Source organism: Mus musculus, chromosome 7 (assembly GCF_000001635.26).
Source record: "Mus musculus strain C57BL/6J chromosome 7, GRCm38.p6 C57BL/6J".
NCBI classification, from domain to species: Eukaryota; Metazoa; Chordata; class Mammalia; order Rodentia; family Muridae; genus Mus; species Mus musculus.
The window spans coordinates 126,444,747-126,463,136 of record NC_000073.6 but is presented as its reverse complement, the minus strand read 5'-3'; the positions used below and the strand labels follow the sequence as shown (position 1 = coordinate 126,463,136).

The window sequence follows — 18,390 nt, the reverse complement described above, 5'->3', positions numbered from 1 at the left end:
ATAAGGACCAGCTGGGGGCTGGGGGGGTGGCCGGCTGCGCAAGTAGGACTGGGGTCAGAACTTCGTGGAAAGGAGAAGAATCTGGGGGGGGCAAGCAAGAAAAAGGAAGGAGCCCAGATCAACAGGCAGGTGGATAAGCTGAAGAAGTCCCCCCACAAGTGAGAGGCCCCTAAGAAGAAACACATCACCCCCTGGCCCCCAGGAAGGGAGCACAATGGAGGCCGCGCACTCCAAGTCCACAGAGGAATGTTTGTCCTATTTCGGGGTGAGCGAGACCACAGGCCTTACCCCAGACCAAGTTAAGCGACATCTGGAAAAATACGGCCCCAATGGTAAGTATCCCTCCGAGGAGAAGCTGGTATGGCTGCCCTCCTACCCCTGTCAGGGGAGCTGCTTCTTCCAAAGTGTATAAGGTGGAGCAGGACTGGAGAAGAAGGAGGATACTAAAGAAAAGTTTTAAAATCTGGAGTTTGGGGAGGTTTCATAGGGTGACCTTGAGCCTCATGGGACACCCTTCTGATACCCTGATTCTCTTATGTTAGCCACAGAGTTTGGGGTGTGGGGGCATGGGGCATGGGCCCCCACTGAATTTGTTCTTTTCTTCTTTTTCCCTGGGTAGAGCTCCCTGCTGAGGAAGGTAAGTTACCCTGACCCTCCTATGCCCCTCATCCCCGACTCCCCGCCTTCTCCTTACTGAGACCCATAGCCTTTCCTCAAAGCTTAAGCGTCAAGACTCCAGACACCTTCCCTGAGTCCTCCCCACCTGGAACAGCTGCCACAGATTTGAAGAGCCTTTTGGGCTGTTTCATCTCTTTCTCTCATGCCAAGCTGGGCTGCCTATCAACCTAGAGGACCAGGGCACTCTAGACTCTGGACCCTGGCCCATCCCCATCCACGGACACTCATCCCTTAACCCTGGGACTCCTCTTCTTGTCCCCCCACCCCCCAGGCAAGTCTCTGTGGGAGTTGGTGGTAGAGCAGTTCGAAGACCTGCTTGTGCGGATTCTTCTCCTGGCTGCCTGCATTTCCTTTGTAAGTGCTGTCTGAGTATGATGTGGGCCTTGGGATCAGCCTGTGGCTCTTACCATCCTGGATGCCCTCGTCCAAGCCCTGACCACCCTGTTTTCCAGGCAGGAGCTGGGGGTGGGGTGCTGGGGTGCTTCCTCCCCTGCAGAGAGGTTTTATTTTAAGCCCTGAGAGTGTTCTCAGCCAAAACACTGAAGCTAAGCCACCCTCCCAGCTTCAAGGGCTTCAAGAGCTCAGGTTACCCCCCCCCCCCCAAGCATAGGCTCCCTGCTTCAGTGAGGGTTACAATGTCTACTATGGGGCCACTGTCACTCCCAGCCTGTCCTGGTTGGTCCCCTACTCTGCGTCACCGATCCTGCCCTGCCCTCTCCAACCTGTGGTACTGATTGACTAAGAGAAAGATTTGGTACAAGGGCGACTGACTGCCAGGGTGCCCTGCAGACCTTACCAACCCTTCCACCCCTCACCCCTCAGCTGTCTCCAGGTTGGACCACATGCCACTTCCTTTGGGCCTGGAGCTTGGTGCCGACTTCTTTTTATCCAGCCTAATTCATCCTTACCTCGGTGTCTCCAGGTCCCTCAGAGCCTTAGGCTACCCCATCCCCTTGTTACATCTCCAGCATTCATAGCTCCTGCTGCTGGCTGCTTGTCACCCTCCATCCCTGCAGTCCATCTTGCATTTTTAGAATTTCTTTAGCATCTTAGTTGGAAAATAAGACCTAGGAGAGAAAACCATAAAAAAAACCCAAAACACAAAAAAACCAAGCAAACAAACAAAACCAACACTGTGGAGGCTGCATGTGCTCCTGAGCCTAAGCTGGCAGAGCCTCCCCTCTTGCCTCAGATTTGCTCCTTGGCCTTTGCCTGTGACTGCTGCCTGGCAGTGGTAACAGCTGGGGTGGGGTGGGTGCAGGAGGCCTGTAACCCTACCTCCCTCCTGTTCTCTCATGAAATTGGAGCTTCCATGCTTTGGTGGTATGGGAGGGAGGGCTGGGGGTGGGCTGGGCCCTTCCAGGATCACAGGGATTTTCCTACTGGGCTTGGGTCCCTGTGGGATGGATGTGGATGTAAGGGTGGTTGACCCTGGGTGTCCCCAGAGGTTTGCTTACAAGCCAACAGTTTGGTCAGGGAAACCTGAAAACCTTCCCAGGTAATCCCCAAGTGTATGTGTGTGCTGCACTGCCAGTCTGCACAACAGCCCAAGGATGGCTGGGTCTGTGTGCTGGCGGCTCTGTGGCAAAGGGAGGAGCCTCCGGTAAATGTGGGGCTTCAGCCTCCCACAGGCCCCTTAGCTCCCGTCCTCTCTCAGGTGCTGGCCTGGTTTGAGGAAGGCGAAGAAACCGTCACTGCCTTTGTGGAACCTTTTGTCATTCTCTTGATCCTCATTGCCAACGCCATTGTGGGGGTTTGGCAGGTTAGTTTTGACCACTCCTCCGACCTCGACCTCGTGTTTCAACACTGAGCAAGGGGCCACGTTTCCTTCCAGTCTCCAACACCATTCCCCCAGCCTTGCCCCCTCCTCTGGTCCTCTCGGTAGGGAGTGTTGGAAAAAGCTGAAAGACTCATTTGCTTACTGTGTGACCACATCCCTAAGCCCGGTTCCTCACCTGTAAAAGAGGGCTAGTGAGCTAAGTGTAGTGGCAGAGCCCTTCAGCGCCCCAGAGACAGAGGCAGGAGTCTCTCTAGTTCTTTCTAAGCTAGTGAGGACTAAGCAGGGTGGCACACACTTATAACCCCACTACAAAGAGAAAGAAAAGGAGAGGGGGCAAAGTCAGATGTGGTGCCACATACCCTTAGTCCTACAATTGCAGGGGCAAAGGCTGGAAGAGCTCTGTGAGTCTGAGGCCCACATGGTCTACATAGAGAGTTCTAGGTCAGGCAGGGCTACATAAAGAGCCCCTGATTTAAAAGAGAGAGAGAGAAAAAAAGAAAAAGAAAAAGAAAAAAACAGGACTCATAACTGTGCCCCTCCGGCTTGATGCAATTGAAAAGGAACTGGAAGTGCATGGCACACAGTAGACATGGCACACAGTAGGCATTCAGTAAATTACTAGTTGGCTTCTGTTTCCACTCATATCACTACTTTGTTTTCTGTTTTGTTTTTGTTTGTTTTGCTTTTCTTTTTTAAATCCCTTTCTTCTCGGCCCAAACCCCTCTTACTTGTTTTTAGCCACCGCCACATTTTCTACAACAAACGCAGCCCTGCTGTATGTGGGGTTCTGTCTGCCCCTCCTGTCAGCTGGACCTGCATAAGCCAGTCTTTTCTCTACTAGCCCTATCTCTGCTAGGATCCCTGTTCCTCCTCCTCCACTTCTGTGTCCCTTGCCTTTCCTGCATATACCCTGTTCCAGGACCTTCTCTCTGACTTTGTTCTTGTCCGCCCTCCTCCTCAGGAACGGAATGCAGAGAACGCTATCGAAGCGCTGAAAGAATATGAACCCGAGATGGGAAAGGTCTATCGGGCTGACCGAAAGTCAGTGCAAAGGATCAAGGCTCGGGACATCGTTCCTGGGGACATCGTGGAGGTGGCCGGTAAGTGCTGGTCTGGATGGTTCAGAAGGGCAGACCTGGGTCAGGGGACCTGCCAGCCCTGACACTGCTATCTATGAGGATGGTGGCTTTGCTTCTCCATCCCAGACTCCTCAGGGGTCACTCCAGGACATGCAGGCCACAGCACCCTCCCCACTAGAGTCTCAATAGGAACAGCTAGTCCTGTCCCCAGGCAGCAGACAGACCCCCGTCCTCCCTCCCCTCAACCAACACTTGCAAGCAACAGGTGGAAGCCAGTCCCAGCCAATGTCCCCATCTCCACCCCTTCCCGGGCCTGGCTCCCCTCTCCTTCCACCCACCAGTGGTCAGCTTTCAGTCTTGACCCCTCAGTGTCCTTGAGGCCTCTCAAAGGGGAAGGAATGAGAGTTGAAGGGAGTGGGGGTGGGGTGGGGGGGATGACTACCCCAACCACCATGTAAGGTGGTTCTAGTTCTCTCCCAGCTAGGAGCACGGGACCTATGAGGAGGGCGCTCAAGGAGGGCCCTGCCCCCTCAGGGACACTTAATGCCGCTCAGGGAGGGGTGCGGCTGGGTAGCTAAGATTACTAGGATTCTGCCCCCTTCAGCGCTTTTTATATTTGACCTGAGTAGGACTTGCCACCTCTCTCAGTCCCTAGCCTGGTGAATGTGTATCTCTAAGCTTCTGTCCCTCATGCTGTGTCACCTTCTATACCATGTCACCACCAGGAGAAGCATAGGGTGGGAAGTTGGTGGGCTGAAGACCCCTCGGCTCCATGACAGGGCAGTCCTGCTATGGTGACAGTTTGGGGTCAGTGCCATGAATGTCTATAAATACCATCTGGGCTTCAGTGACAAGTGTCTCGGTCTGACTCCATTGCCGACCTCTTCCCTCCTCCTGCTTCCTCTGACACTGGAGGAGGGACCTTAGAAACCAAGAGAAAGGAAAGCAAGTGAACTTTGCCCCAATTCCACCCATGGGACCAAGGTGGCTTTAGGCAGAGACCTGAGGAGGAGTGTGTGTGTCCCCCAGAAGGCCTCTCTAGTCTGGCAGAGTGTCCTCCCCCGCACCTCCCAAGGTGGGGCTTTCATAGTCTGGCTTCCCACTCCCCATCTGTGAAGCCCTGCATTGCAGTCAGGAACGCTCCCTCACAAGTCCCTCTGTGCACTCTGCAGCTTCAGGCTCCACTGTCACTCTCGCTTGGCCTGGATTTTCTCAGCCTCGCTCTCTGATCTTCCAAGTCACCCTCTTTTCTCTGAGTTACATCACTATGTTTCTTTCTTTACCTTCCTCTGGCTTCTCTTTCTGGGTTTCAGCTGGCTTGTCCCTAATGGTCCTTTACTGAGGATACACTTCGTGAGCACATACTACCCACCAGGAACTCTGTGGGCTTCCTTCACAGGCTCACAGCCAGTGGGAAGAGACACATTCAATGTCGGACAATGGAATAGTATCATCTGGGGTGGGGGTAGAGCAAGATGGGAAATCTTGTGCTGAAGGCCTGTGAAAGGCAGGGCTGGGTACTGTAGGACCTGAAGGATGGATGATAGGAAGGAGATAGATGGTGAAGAATGTAAACTCTGCTCCTAGCTGAACTCACCCCTCTCTCTGCAGTTGGGGACAAAGTCCCTGCAGACATCCGCATCCTCTCCATCAAATCCACCACCCTCCGGGTCGACCAGTCCATCCTGACAGGTAGGTGGACTCAGGTGGGAGGGCATATGAGGAAGGAGCTAGGTAGACAGAGAACAGGTCTTGGGTAGGTGAAAGAGGACATCCTGCAGGAGGACCTCTTTCTGCTTCTAAGGTAGCATTATCAGTGTGGCATGGCCTTCATTCTGTCACAGGAGCATGGGAGAGGATGTTTGACTCTATTCCGTAGCCTTTGCCACCCTACACCTTCTATACAGACATAGGAACTCAACCTTGATGCAAATTGTCTTATCTTCTCCAATGTTCCCAAAAGCCCTCAGATGAGAGATTCTGGGGATAGAGTGTGGACTTTGGATACACTTTAAACTCTGGGAAGGAAACAGTGCAAACTGAGCCCACAGGAGGAGGATCTGAGTTCTTGTCCTTGGTGGGGTGGCCACACCGGTAGTGAGGACTTCTGTCTTCCAGGAATGTGCTATGCAGTAGACAGACGCTCCACACCCACCGGCCTTATTTGGTTCCCACCAGGACATGGGGAGCAAATGGAAGTCAAGCTACCAAAGTCACATAGCACACTAGGCTTGCTCAGTGTCTTTTAACTCTAAAGGCAATGGACCTCCTACCTGTCCCAAGCACCTTCCTCCAGAGGCAAGACCTCTACCGGAGTGCTTGCTTGCTGATTGGAAGGGGTCAGGATGTTAAGAAGATGCACGTGACAACACCTGAGACTCTTTGGCCCTTTCTCCACAGGAGAGTCTGTGTCTGTCATCAAGCACACAGACCCTGTCCCTGACCCCCGAGCTGTCAACCAGGACAAGAAGAACATGCTCTTCTCAGTAAGCGGTCATACTCAGCCAGAGGGCCTGGGTGTCAGAGGGAGGCAAGTCAGAGGAAGAAGAGAAGAGGCCTGACCCTACCCCTTACCTTCCCAGGGTACCAACATCGCAGCCGGCAAGGCTGTAGGCATCGTGGCCACCACTGGTGTGAGTACTGAGATTGGCAAGATCCGAGACCAGATGGCTGCCACCGAGCAGGACAAGACTCCACTGCAGCAGAAGCTTGACGAGTTTGGGGAGCAGCTGTCCAAGGTCATCTCTCTCATCTGTGTGGCTGTCTGGCTTATCAACATTGGCCACTTCAACGATCCTGTCCATGGGGGCTCCTGGTTCCGGGGTGCCATTTACTACTTCAAGATTGCTGTGGCCTTGGCTGTGGCGGCCATCCCAGAAGGTAAGGCAGTCGTCTCTTATTCATGTGCTATCTCACAGCAAGGAGTAACTCCAGATAAAATAACTATGATGGGTCCCCTGGAGAAGGACCTGATAGCTCTGGTGACTGTTAGGTAGCAGCCACAGTAGGCCTTGTTCCCCCTGCTTTGTTCACTCATGATATCTCTGTCCCCACAGGGCTTCCTGCTGTCATCACCACCTGCTTGGCTTTGGGTACCCGCCGGATGGCAAAGAAGAACGCCATCGTGAGGAGTCTGCCCTCTGTGGAGACCCTGGGCTGTACCTCTGTCATCTGTTCTGACAAAACAGGGACCCTCACCACCAACCAGATGTCAGTTTGCAAGGTCAGGGAAGCAGAGGCTATATTGAAGCCTGCCTGGGGGTGGAATGTGCTCTCTCAAGGTGGGCTTCTTAGCATGGCCTGGGGGATGCCAGAGGGTAAATTAAATACCACCAGGGGAAGAACCATGTTAGTTTGTCTTTTGTTCTTTTCATAAAACTCTAAAACCAGCTTGAGTTGAAGGGTTATTTGGCTTAGACATCCCAGTCACAGACCGTCATGGAGAGAAGTCAGGGCAGAGACTCAGGCAGGAGCAGAGGCAGGAACCATGGAAGAACGCTGTCCACTGGCTTGCTTTCTGTTGCTGTGATAAATCAATACTAGAAGCGGCTTTGGGAGGGGAGGGTTTGTTTCTTAGAGCTTACGGTCTGTCATTGAGGGAAGTCGAGGCAGGAACTCAAGCTAAGAGCTTGAGGCAGAGACTGTAGAAGAACAAGGAGCACTGCTCACTGGCTTGTTCAGCCTGCTTCCTTAATAACCCCAGGACCACCTGCCTGGGGTGACCCTGCCCACAGTAGCCTGAGCCCTTCCACATCAGTCATTAATGTCCCTATAGGCCAATTTGATGGAGGCAACCCCTCAGTTGAGTATCCTCTTCCTGGGTGACTCTGATTTGTGTCAGGTTGACAAAAACAAACAAACAAACAAACAAAAAACCAAAACCACAAAACCTAAACACTACAGCCTGGTCCCTGGGCCATATACCTCTCTGACCTTCACATCAGACCATTCAGGGACAGTCTCTTTAACCTCACTTTTCAGGAAAGTAAACTGAGGTTTAGGGCAATTTAGGGGGTCCACCAAAAGATAGAAAGTTTGTAAATAGCAGAGCTGGTCACAGTAGTGCATGCCTACACTCCCTGGGCAAGAGGCGAAGGCAGGAGCACTGTGCATGTGGCCTGCCCTGCAAACATATTTAAAGGCCAGCTAGAGCTTGCCTTGTGTGTCTGGAGTCCCAAGGACTTGGGATATTGGGGGCATGGGTCAGTTACTTTGACGAGTTTGAGGTCAGCCTGGCAACAGTGAGACTTTGTCTCATAGGGTGGGGTGTGCAGAATTGGGTTCCAAATCCAAGTATGTGTGGTTCTAACTTCTTTAACTTCTGTTTGTGCAGCCAGCACACCCCATCCCCCACCCCACCCCTCCCTCCACTGCACGACAGGGCCAGCGAGCCTGATCATGTTAGTTCTCAACAGCATTTCTTTAGAAAATTTAAAAACCTTTATTTATTTTTTGTTCACCTGTTTTGTTTGTTTGTTTGCTTGTTTGTTTTTGTTTTTCTAGACAGGGTTTCTCTGGGTAGCCCTGACTGCCCTGTCACTCTGTAAACCAGGTTAACCTTGAATTCAGAGATCTGCCTGCCTCTGCCTCCCAAGTGATGGGATTAAAGATGTGCACCACCACCACCTGGCACTAATTTATTTATTTATTTTAGAGAGAGCGTGTGTGCATAGTGTGTGCATTAATTATCTCCTTTCACCATGTAGGAAGGAAATGCTACACGTCAGGGGAAAAAAAAAGAGAGAGATTTGACTTTTTTTTTCCTGCTATCCAAGAGTATCTACCCCTCCTCCCCCCTTCCCTGTCTTCCTATGATGAGGTCTTATGCAGCCCAGGATGACACTGGCATTGAACTCCTAATTCTTCTGCCTCCGTCTCTCAAGAACTGGGATTTCAGGTCTATACTACCATGTTGGGCTTCAAGGGCTTTTAGGTGTTATCCACTAATGCCTTCCTCCCCTGCCCTAAACAGAGTTCTGTGGAATAATGTGTCTTTGATGTAAAAATGGCTTTTCTGTAGGGCTGGGGCTTTAGTTCCGTGGCAGAGAGCTAGTCTAGTTACATAAGACCCTCTGTTCTAGCCCCAGTACTACAGAAATGTATGAGTGAGTGAATGAATGAATGAATGAATGAATGCCTGGTGTAAGTAACCAGGCCTGATACAGGAGGATTTCCAGGAGTTTCAGGCCAGTCTTGTGAGTAGCAGGAGAGACCCTGTTTCCAAAAGTAAATGAACAACAACAAAAAAAAAAAAATAAGGAAATAAATGAAATGTTTAAAAGGTGAAGAACAAAGTGTTTCTAGTGGGGTGGAGGTGAAGTGGACGTTGGCAGATTGAGTTGCCAGCCTGAATATCATGTTCTCCACCTCTCTTTTAACACACAGGCTTCACAGCCAGACCACAGGCTTGTAGGACGTGGCTCCTGTCCTATAAAAATGAGTTACAGCACAATGTCATAGCAAAAGAACCCACACTTTTAGCTCTTCCTGCAGGAAGCCCCGCCGGTGACTAGAGACATAAATAAGCCGCTGCTCACCGGTGCACTTGGCCCCAGTCCCACTACACCTGTTACACACATCTGTGGACTGACCTGAGCAGGGCCCAGGGTAGCCCTCAGTAACTGTGGTGGTATTGTTTCATTTTGTTGAGACAATGTTTCTCTGTGTATCCCTGAATATCCTCGATCTAGCTCTGTAAACAAGCTGGCCTAGAACTCAGAGATCCGCCTACCTTTGCCTCCCAAGAGCTGGGATTAAAGGCGTGCACCTAGTTCAGTAACCTGTTTTTGTTTTGTTTTGTTTTGTTTTTTTTGTTTTTTTCGAGACAGGGCTTCTCTGTGTAGCTCTGGCTATCCTGGAACTCAATTTGTAGACCAGGCTGGCCTGAACCCAGAAATCTACATGCCTCTGCCTTCAAATGCTGGGATTAAAGGCGTGTACCACCACCGCCCAGCTAGTAACCGTTGTTTTTTTAGGCCACTGATGAAGAACATGAAGAATTATTGCAAAACAAGGAATGACAGGGAACAGTACAGAGAGGGTCAAGGAGAAGGGAATTGGGGGGAAATGCTTGGAAATTTGCTTAGTCTGGACTTAGAGGTGTCTCTGCTCAGGGATGTGGAATATCTGTGTGGTCCTTCTCCCTGCAGATGTTCATCATTGACAAGGTGGATGGGGATGTCTGCTCACTGAACGAGTTCTCCATCACTGGCTCTACTTATGCTCCTGAGGGAGAGGTGTAAGTCATGTAGGAATCTCCTTAGTGCTGTGTGCATCCCCCCACGTCTCTCGGGGGACGATCTCCTGTTCGTTCCCTCTTCCTTCTTCTCTCCCTACTTTCCCAACCTTGATCTCTCCCACCCAATCCTCCATCTCTCCTTCCCAATGCCTGTCTGCTTCTCCCCGCTCTCTGCATCTCATCATGCTCTGTTTTCCATCGTTTCTCTCCTGCCTTCCTCCCTACCTTGATGCCAGCTTGAAGAATGATAAGCCAGTCCGAGCAGGGCAGTATGATGGGCTGGTGGAGCTCGCTACCATCTGTGCCCTCTGCAATGATTCCTCCTTGGACTTTAATGAGGTAATCTTCTACCTCCCCCTCCACCCACCTGAAGCCTTGACCCTTCCATTTCTGCAGTTCTGAGTCCGTGCTTCCTTCCTGGGCAATCCCGTGGAAAGCAGTCTTAGGAAGCAAACATAAATGCAAGAAGGGGTGGTTGGCTTCTTCTCGTTCCATCCAGACGAAGATGTGTTGGTTGAGGACAGGGGACAGGGTATCTAGACACGCACTTCCTCTTCCTCCTCTGTCCATTTCAGACCAAAGGTGTCTATGAGAAGGTGGGCGAGGCCACGGAGACTGCTCTCACCACCTTGGTGGAGAAGATGAACGTATTCAACACGGAAGTGAGAAGCCTCTCTAAAGTGGAGCGGGCCAACGCCTGCAATTCGGTGAGTCGGGACGCCCTCCATAGGCCTAGCCCCAAGATCTAGGCTAACTCAGACAAAGCCTTGTGTCTGTACTGGAACCCCAGTGGTCTTACCCATTGCTTTTCTAATCCAGGCTGAGCTCTGGTGAAATCCCCTTTCCCCACAGTCATACAGCTAGTGCTGTCTGGCTACAATACCCTGGGAGGTCACTTCCTCTTGTTGTGTGACCCAAGGTTGGACAGAAGCCACAGCACCTTGGTCTCTGTCCGCTCTCAGGTCTTGGTGTGGGTTCTGGGCTGTGCAGCCGTCCATCCCACAGGGTGGTGAGGTCCACTCCAGGGGACAGGGACAGTACTGGCACTCATTGGGCTCTTGCTGTGACCACTTGCTGGTCTCTTGAGTATAATGCTACCCACATCTCTCTTTCTTGACATCCTCCTGCCTCAGCCTTCAAGAGTTGACATTAACAGTATGTACATCCATGGGTGGCTTTCCTCTATCTCTCTGTTTTGTCGTTGGTCCTAGGAAGTGGAATCCAGAAACTTACATGTGCTAGGCAATTTTTTTTTTCTTTTTTCAAGACAAGGGTTTCTCTTTATAGCTCTGGTTGCCCTGAAACTCACTCTGTAGACCAGGCTGGCCTTGAGCTCGGAGATTCAGCTGCCTTTCTCTCCTGAGTGCTGGGATTAAAGGGATCCATCACCACTGCCTTTTCTTTTTAAATTTTATTTACATTAGTGTTCTGCTTCCATGTAATGTCTGTGTGAATGTATCAAATCGCCTGGAACTGGAATTACAAACAGTTGTGAGCTGCCATAAGGGTGCTGGGATTTGAACCTGGGTCCTTTGGAAGAGCAGCCGGTGCTCTTAACCACTGAACCATATCTCCAGCCTTATTTTTTTCCTTTACAAAAACAATTTTTTTATTAATTTAAAATTTTCCTTTCTTGTATATGTGAGATATACATGGCTGCTTTGTTTATTGTTCTGTATTTGTGTACAATGGGAGTGTATGATATGTAGCTGGGAGCTCATGTACTATGGTGTGTATGTGGAGGTCAGAGACCTTTTGGGAATTGTTTTTTGTTTTTCACGGTGGTTCTGGACTCCAACTCAGGCTTGCATGGTCATCAGGTTGTGTCACAAACGCTTTTTCCACTAAGCCATCTCTGCTTTAATATCACAAAAAAAATGAAAGTTGTTTTTTTGTTTTTCAGTGTTAAGTATTAAGTTTGAGGCTTCATGACTGATAAGACAAATGTTTTCACTGCTGCCTCCCTGGCTCTTGTTATTTCTATTTGATTCTGTAAAGAGTTTGTATATATATATCTATGCACGTATCTATCTATCTATCTGTGATACTGGGACTGAGCCCCCAAGCCTCTTACATACTAGGTTGGCACTTTACCACTGAGTTAGAGCCTTAGTCCCATCTGCAATATAGTTGGCAAATAAAGGCTGCCATTATTTCCTTTCCTTTTGTTTTGTTTTGAGATAAAGCCATGCTGCACAGGCCAGATTGGTCTTGCGCTCACAGCACTCCTCCAGCTTTAGTTACAGGTGTAATTCATGCTCGGCCACGCTTGGCCTTGGCTCTCTCTTATTTATCACCGTGTGCTCAGTACTAGGCCTACACTGTCTAACAATACATGTGTTGTTTAAATTAAAATTAAATAGAGGTGCTTAGGAAGCAGAGGCAGGAGAATTACAGTGAGTCCAATGCCAACCTGGAGACCCTGTTTCAAGAGTTTTGGTCTCACTGGCCACATATCCCACTGGCACCACATCTGACGGGGCAGATTGTACGTTTCTTTGGTCACTGAATGCTCTGTTGGGCAGCAGCGTGCAAGGCCACTCTGTTTCTGATGTGCTTTAAACTGGACACTTGAGCTTTGGGTGTGGCTCGTGGTAGTGCACTTGCCTGGCATGTGTGAGCCGTGAGTTCTAGCCTCAGCACTACAAATAGGAAGAAGAGCCCACTGTCCAAATGGTAGGCCCCAGTCCAGGACTTCTACGCTTGTCCTGTCTGTAACAGACTTTGCTTTAGGCCCGGCCTCAGTGTAGAGTTTACTCCACCATAGATGCTTTGGGGCTGTTTTAAAGGGATCTGGTCTCTGCCTCCCAGGTGATCCGCCAACTCATGAAGAAGGAATTCACCCTGGAATTTTCCCGAGACAGGAAGTCTATGTCTGTCTACTGTTCACCAGCTAAGTCCTCACGGGCTGCCGTGGGCAACAAGATGTTTGTCAAGGTCAGGATCTTCTCTCTCTTACGCTGGGGCCCTTTCCTATGGCGGCCTTCTGAACCCTGGAAGGCAGGCAGGGATCTCGGAATTCTGTTCTGGTTTTCTAGGGTGCCCCCGAGGGGGTCATCGACCGCTGTAACTATGTGCGTGTTGGCACGACCCGTGTGCCATTGACAGGCCCCGTGAAGGAGAAGATCATGTCTGTGATCAAGGAGTGGGGCACTGGTCGGGACACACTGCGGTGCCTGGCGCTGGCCACCCGCGACACGCCCCCCAAACGCGAGGAGATGGTTCTGGATGATTCAGCCAAGTTCATGGAGTATGAGGTGAGCCACGAAGGGTCTCTTCTTGTCCTGGGACTTGTGTTGAGACAGTTTTCCCCAGTGGCTCCCTCTTGCCTGCTGCCATGATTCTCATTCCCTAGTACAGTGTGTCAGATGAACGGCTGTGTCCTGTGGATCCCCAAATCACAAGGCATGAAGGTGTGACGGTTTCATGAAACACCTAGCCCAGTCAGACTCAGTAGCTCGGCCCTCAGTAGACTGAGATAGGCCAGCCTCGAAAGCAAGGCTCCGTTTCAGAAACGAAAACAAAAGCCAAGAAAAGAAGACAGGGTCGTTTAGTCCAGTGCTGCCCAGTGTGGTGCTGGGGCTGGAACCCAGGGCAGGCAGGTGTGCTCCGTCCCAGCCGCACCTGCAGCCACAGTCTGCATTAACCGTGCTCTGTGGGAATCACTGTCACCCGGTGCAGTGTCTGAGACAACTGATGCACTTCTTGCTGTGGACTCTGAATAACCCCCAAAGCTCACTGCCTGCATTTATAGGAGATTATGGCCTGCCAGGTAACAGGGTGTGCTCAGAGTGACTGGCCAACAAGGGCTCTGCTAGGAGACACAAGCCACTGTGTTAATATGTAGCTTTTCTTTTTCTATTTTTTCTTTGTTTTGGTTTTTGCTGTGGTTGTTTTTCAGATAGAGTTTTGTAATGTAGCCAGGGCTGGCCCTGATCGTGAATTCATGATGCAGCCAGGGCTGGCCCTCCCTGGTCAGGAATTCATGAATTCCTCTTGACCTCCTGGGTGCTGGAACCTCAGGTGTACCCACCACACCCAGATCCAGCTCTCCTTTTTTAAATCAGTCAGTCAGTCAGTCAGTCAGTCTGTTTTTTTTTTTTTTTTTTTTTTTTTGAGATAGGGTTTCTCTGTATAACAGCTCTGGCTGTCCAGAAACTCACTTTGTAGATCAGGCTGGCCTCGGATTCACAGAGATCTACCTGCCTATGCCTCCCAAGTGCTGGGATCAGAGGTGTGTGCCATCACTTTCTGACTCGGCAGGCTTTTTGCAGCAGGCCTTGGCACTGCCAGTCTATGCAGGGCAGGCATTATAAGGATTGCAGGAATTATGTTTTCTGGCCCTGTGCTTCCAAGGTCCTACTGATGTCCAACACCAGGTACCAAGGCAGCAGGCCCCAGCGTCACCAACAGTACTGCCCATCTTCCTCTGAACTTCCTCCTGTCTGTCCCAAATTCCTCCCTGACCAACATGTCACCATCTTTCCAGATGGACCTGACGTTTGTTGGTGTTGTGGGCATGTTGGATCCACCCCGCAAGGAGGTCACAGGCTCTATCCAGCTGTGTCGTGATGCTGGGATCCGAGTGATCATGATCACTGGGGACAACAAGGGTACAGCCATTGCCATCTGCCGACGAATTGGCATCTTTTCGGAGAATGAGGAAGTGACAGACCGTGCCTACACTGGCCGTGAGTTTGACGATCTGCCCCTGGCCGAGCAGCGGGAGGCCTGCAGACGCGCCTGCTGCTTTGCTCGTGTGGAGCCCTCACACAAGTCCAAGATTGTGGAGTACCTGCAGTCCTACGATGAGATCACAGCCATGGTGAGAAGTCGCAGAGGGCTGCCCGGGTCAAGGCTCTGAGTGTCCCCACGCATGCTGGGTGTGTGTGTGGGGGGAGACTCTGCATGGAGTCTGAGGAGGGGAAATAGAAGGCATCTGGAACCTGGAGTTTCTCACTCTCTCCTTCCGTCTTCAGACAGGGGATGGTGTCAATGATGCCCCTGCTCTGAAGAAGGCCGAGATTGGCATTGCCATGGGATCTGGTACTGCTGTGGCTAAGACGGCCTCTGAAATGGTACTGGCCGATGATAACTTCTCCACCATCGTGGCTGCCGTGGAGGAAGGCCGCGCCATCTACAACAACATGAAGCAGTTCATCCGCTACCTCATCTCCTCCAATGTGGGCGAGGTGGTCTGGTGAGCAGCCAGAAGAAAAAAAAACCAACAACCCAGGGCTGAGGGGGTTGATCATGGGACTTGAAACAAATGAATGCATGACTTTCTTCCTCTGCCAGTATCTTCTTGACAGCAGCCTTGGGGCTGCCTGAGGCTCTGATCCCTGTGCAGCTGCTCTGGGTGAACTTGGTGACTGATGGGCTCCCGGCTACTGCCCTGGGATTCAACCCACCTGACCTGGACATCATGGACCGCCCCCCCAGGAGTCCCAAGGAGCCTCTTATCAGTGGCTGGCTCTTTTTCCGCTACATGGCAATTGGGGGTAAGCAAGAAGGGACTCAACCACCTTTCCCAGCCTTTGGGACCAACCTCGTCCCTGATACCAGCTTTTCCCAATTCAAGCTGCCCAAAGCCAGCTGTCTCCAGCTGTGTGAGGTCTTCCTGATACTTAACTCATCAGCCCTGACCCCAGCTCCTCTCTTCTCCCCACCACAGGCTATGTGGGTGCAGCCACTGTAGGAGCAGCTGCCTGGTGGTTTTTGTATGCAGAGGACGGGCCTCATGTCAGCTACCATCAGCTGGTAGGAAGGAGGCTGGGGAGGTGGGCCCTGAGAGGGTGTGCCGAAGGCTTCTGTGGAGCTCAGGCTTCTGTCTCTTCCTTCATAGACTCATTTCATGCAGTGCACTGAGCACAACCCTGAATTCGATGGCCTGGACTGTGAGGTCTTTGAGGCCCCCGAGCCCATGACCATGGCCTTGTCTGTGTTGGTGACCATCGAGATGTGCAATGCTCTCAACAGGTAGGCCTTGTCCACTTGGGTGGGCCCTGTGCCTTCATGTTCTCCCCGCCTCTCTTCTCCCTCCACTCTGCCTTACCACATCTTTCTCTGTATCCCTGTCTCTCCATCTGCCTGGCCTTTTGTTCTAGCCTGTCTGAGAACCAGTCCCTACTGCGGATGCCACCCTGGGTGAACATCTGGCTGCTGGGTTCCATCTGCCTGTCCATGTCCCTCCACTTCCTCATCCTCTATGTCGACCCCCTGCCGGTGAGCTGTCACCTCTCTGCCCCGGGGGAGCCCATGCAGAGCATGTGTCCACAGGGTGCTCACAGGGCGTGGTATTTTATGCCACCCTGGCCCCCTTTCCTTCTGAGGAAGCACTTGTCATTCCTGATGCCTGCTGTCCTCTTCCCAGATGATCTTCAAGCTCCGGGCCCTGGACTTTACCCAGTGGCTCATGGTCCTCAAGATCTCACTGCCAGTCATCGGGCTGGATGAGCTTCTCAAGTTCATTGCTCGGAACTATCTGGAGGGTAAGGGACATCCCTTTTTCCTTGTACCCAGTCCTGAGCAGAGCCCCTGCCCTCTGCGCTGCGAACACGCGCCATAAGTCATCTATCCCCCTCTTCCTTTGTAGGTAGGTAGGTAAGTTCTTTTTAGCCCTGGTGGGACCAGTGTCCCCCAGGGAGGGCAACCCAAGCCCTGTCCCCACTCCAGCTATGACTGGTGGGATTTTCTCCCAACCTGCTCAGCCCCCTGGCTCCGAGGGCCTCCTTCCCTCTTGATAACGGCCTCTCTCTGTCCTCTCTGGCCATAGGATAACCACCCCCCTCCTCCATGTCTTTGAACCGTGTCACAGGTATTTCCCTACCCGCCCTGCCCCAGCTGCTGTACCCTGCCGCTCGCCCACCACCAGCCCATGCGCACCCCTGCGGTCACTTGCGCGCGCTCGCAGCTCTCCCTGGAGCCACTGCTGCTGTTGCCACTGCCCGCTTCCACATGAGGGCCATGCCGTTACTGTGGGCACTGGCAGCTGTGAGGCTGTGTCCTGGCCGTCCAGTCTGCTGGGCTGGGATGCGCTGCGCTGCGTCGCGCTGGCTGTCTCTGCTGCTGGGGCTGCGGTGGTGGCTGGGGGGCGGGTTGGGGTCTGGCACATCACAGGTGAGTAGGGAAAGGGGCCCTTAGGCCCCTCCAGGTGAGTGTGCAGGAGATGCGCAAGGAGATACAGCTCTCCCTCCTGTGCCCGCCTGCTCCATCCCCTGCCTTTCTTCTTCCAGATCCAGAAGACGAAAGAAGGAAGTAACCAGCCCTTGTGCCCTGTGTTCCCCACCCCAATAGCCATGCATCTTCAGCCAAAGCTGAGGCACTGACCCTTCTTCCCCCTCAATTCTGTTTATAAATAAAGTCCTCCACCCTCGTCCCCTTCAGCAACCCGCTCTCCCTCCGAACCTTGTAAATCCCCTTCCCGAACTCACGGGGCTTGCAGGCACAAGGCAACTGACTAGCTGATTGCTTATTTATTGAAAATAAATGACAGAAAAGTCTGGCCTTGCTTCCTTATATCTTGGGGCCTGTTTCAGGTGCCTACGGACAAATACCTTAGTGTCGTACAGTCCAGAAAGCAGTTGTATGTCCCAGGGCCTCTGTGCGAGGAGCCCACTGAATCCACCAGCTTCTAGCCACAAGCTGGGCGTGCCAGAGACTGGGACTGGCTACTGGCCTGAGGTGACAGGGTGGGAGAGCTGGATCCATGAGGGAGCATGGTAGCCCGAAAGCCACCTGGCTCAGCCTGCACTTTGGTTCTGGAAGGAGGCTGGGACCCTTTTCCAGGTATCATCCCTGAGGGCAGGCCCAGCCACCCTGGGTGGAAGTAGTGGCCCTAGGGACACCACCATCCAGGTTTGCAGCTGATGGGACTCCAGTTCTGAGACCTGCAGTCCATGCCTCATAGTTCTTGTAGAGAAAGGGGCAGCTTCCCCAGCAGGGAAGCCTCTCGCCTGGCCCCTCAAGAGTCTTTAATGTCCCTGATGTCCCTGAGGGGCGCCTCATCCAGGATGCTACGCACTTGCTGCAGAGTCTCTGCTTGGCGGATCCGCTCCAGGCGTACCTGTGTGGTTGGGTGGGAGATAGGCAAAGCCCCGTGGAGGAAATCGTCCCTGCCTGACCAGCCAGCCCCAAGTCAGCTCCACAGAATCAACCTGTGTTTACATGGGGTCAAGGAAAGGAATGAGTCCCAGGGGCTCGGCTTGAAGTCTGGGTGTTGTGGGCCATCGCTGCGGCTGACAGCATGAATCTGTCATACAGCAAGGCATGCAAGAGAGCATCCATATTTATGAGGTCTAGCTCAGGGGGGAAAGACCATGCTAGACTTAGAAAAAGGACTGATCCTAATTAGGGACTGTCCTGGTGAGACCCAGGACAAGTCACTCAGAGCCATACCAGCCAGGTAGGAAAGGCCAGGTTATACCTGTAGGGCCTGGGACAGCCGTACAAAGTCCCTCTGCACCTGTTCACTGGTCTCCAGCTCAGCCTGCAGCCGGAGTGTCTTGGCTCTCTGCTCTGAGAGGAGATCCGTGAGCTGGGCCTGCAAGGACAAGATGTGGAGCTGGGGCCTGACTCATCTTGGGGCTAGATGGGTGGCCACAGCCATGGGGTGA

The 18,390-nt window shown here is 52.2% G+C and overlaps 2 protein-coding genes across 5 annotated transcripts in view; one reads left to right on the top strand and one right to left on the bottom strand.

The window, feature by feature from the left end:
- Nucleotides 1–33: 33 nt before the first annotated feature.
- Nucleotides 34–17,279, top strand: Atp2a1 (ATPase, Ca++ transporting, cardiac muscle, fast twitch 1). 2 transcript variants are annotated; one of them, NM_007504.2, is made up of 23 exons: nucleotides 64–332; nucleotides 620–637; nucleotides 950–1,032; nucleotides 2,336–2,440; nucleotides 3,420–3,558; nucleotides 5,149–5,229; nucleotides 5,938–6,023; nucleotides 6,120–6,417; nucleotides 6,594–6,760; nucleotides 9,687–9,775; nucleotides 10,012–10,114; nucleotides 10,351–10,482; nucleotides 12,587–12,712; nucleotides 12,814–13,032; nucleotides 14,265–14,600; nucleotides 14,755–14,975; nucleotides 15,074–15,276; nucleotides 15,450–15,535; nucleotides 15,621–15,754; nucleotides 15,883–16,000; nucleotides 16,149–16,266; nucleotides 16,551–16,592; nucleotides 17,011–17,277. In NM_007504.2, the coding sequence occupies exons 1-22, from the start codon at nucleotides 215–217 to the stop codon at nucleotides 16,553–16,555; spliced, it is 2,985 nt and encodes a 994-aa protein (NP_031530.2). In that variant the 5' UTR covers nucleotides 64–214; the 3' UTR covers nucleotides 16,556–16,592; nucleotides 17,011–17,277. The 2 variants fall into 2 exon arrangements, with proteins under 2 accessions (XP_006507331.1, NP_031530.2); XM_006507268.2 differs by lacking the exon at nucleotides 16,551–16,592 and having other exon boundaries at nucleotides 34–332; nucleotides 17,011–17,279.
- The window catches only part of Rabep2 (rabaptin, RAB GTPase binding effector protein 2), a 17,485-nt gene continuing 16,324 nt past the window's right edge, over nucleotides 17,230–18,390 (bottom strand). For 2 of the 3 annotated variants that reach the window (XR_378268.4, XM_030242980.1), the window contains exons 11-12: nucleotides 18,201–18,317; nucleotides 17,232–17,840 (exon numbers count right to left, since the gene is read on the bottom strand). Coding sequence is in view for 2 of the 3 variants with exons in the window: in XM_030242980.1 (XP_030098840.1) it covers nucleotides 17,739–17,840; nucleotides 18,201–18,317 (219 nt within the window). In the remaining variant the exon portion in view is untranslated. Of the gene's footprint in view, nucleotides 17,841–18,200; nucleotides 18,318–18,390 lie in introns of all 3 variants that reach the window. The other variant, NM_030566.2, reaches the window with a different exon arrangement.

Bases quoted from the DNA above. Each gene is read 5' to 3' on its own strand.
- Atp2a1 (XM_006507268.2), top strand. From the start codon at position 215: ATGGAGGCCGCGCACTCCAAGTCCACAGAGGAATGTTTGTCCTATTTC. The intron at 14,601-14,754 runs GTGAGAAGTCGC...TTCCGTCTTCAG, and splicing joins ACGATGAGATCACAGCCATG to ACAGGGGATGGTGTCAATGA. The intron at 14,976-15,073 runs GTGAGCAGCCAG...TTCCTCTGCCAG, and splicing joins AATGTGGGCGAGGTGGTCTG to TATCTTCTTGACAGCAGCCT.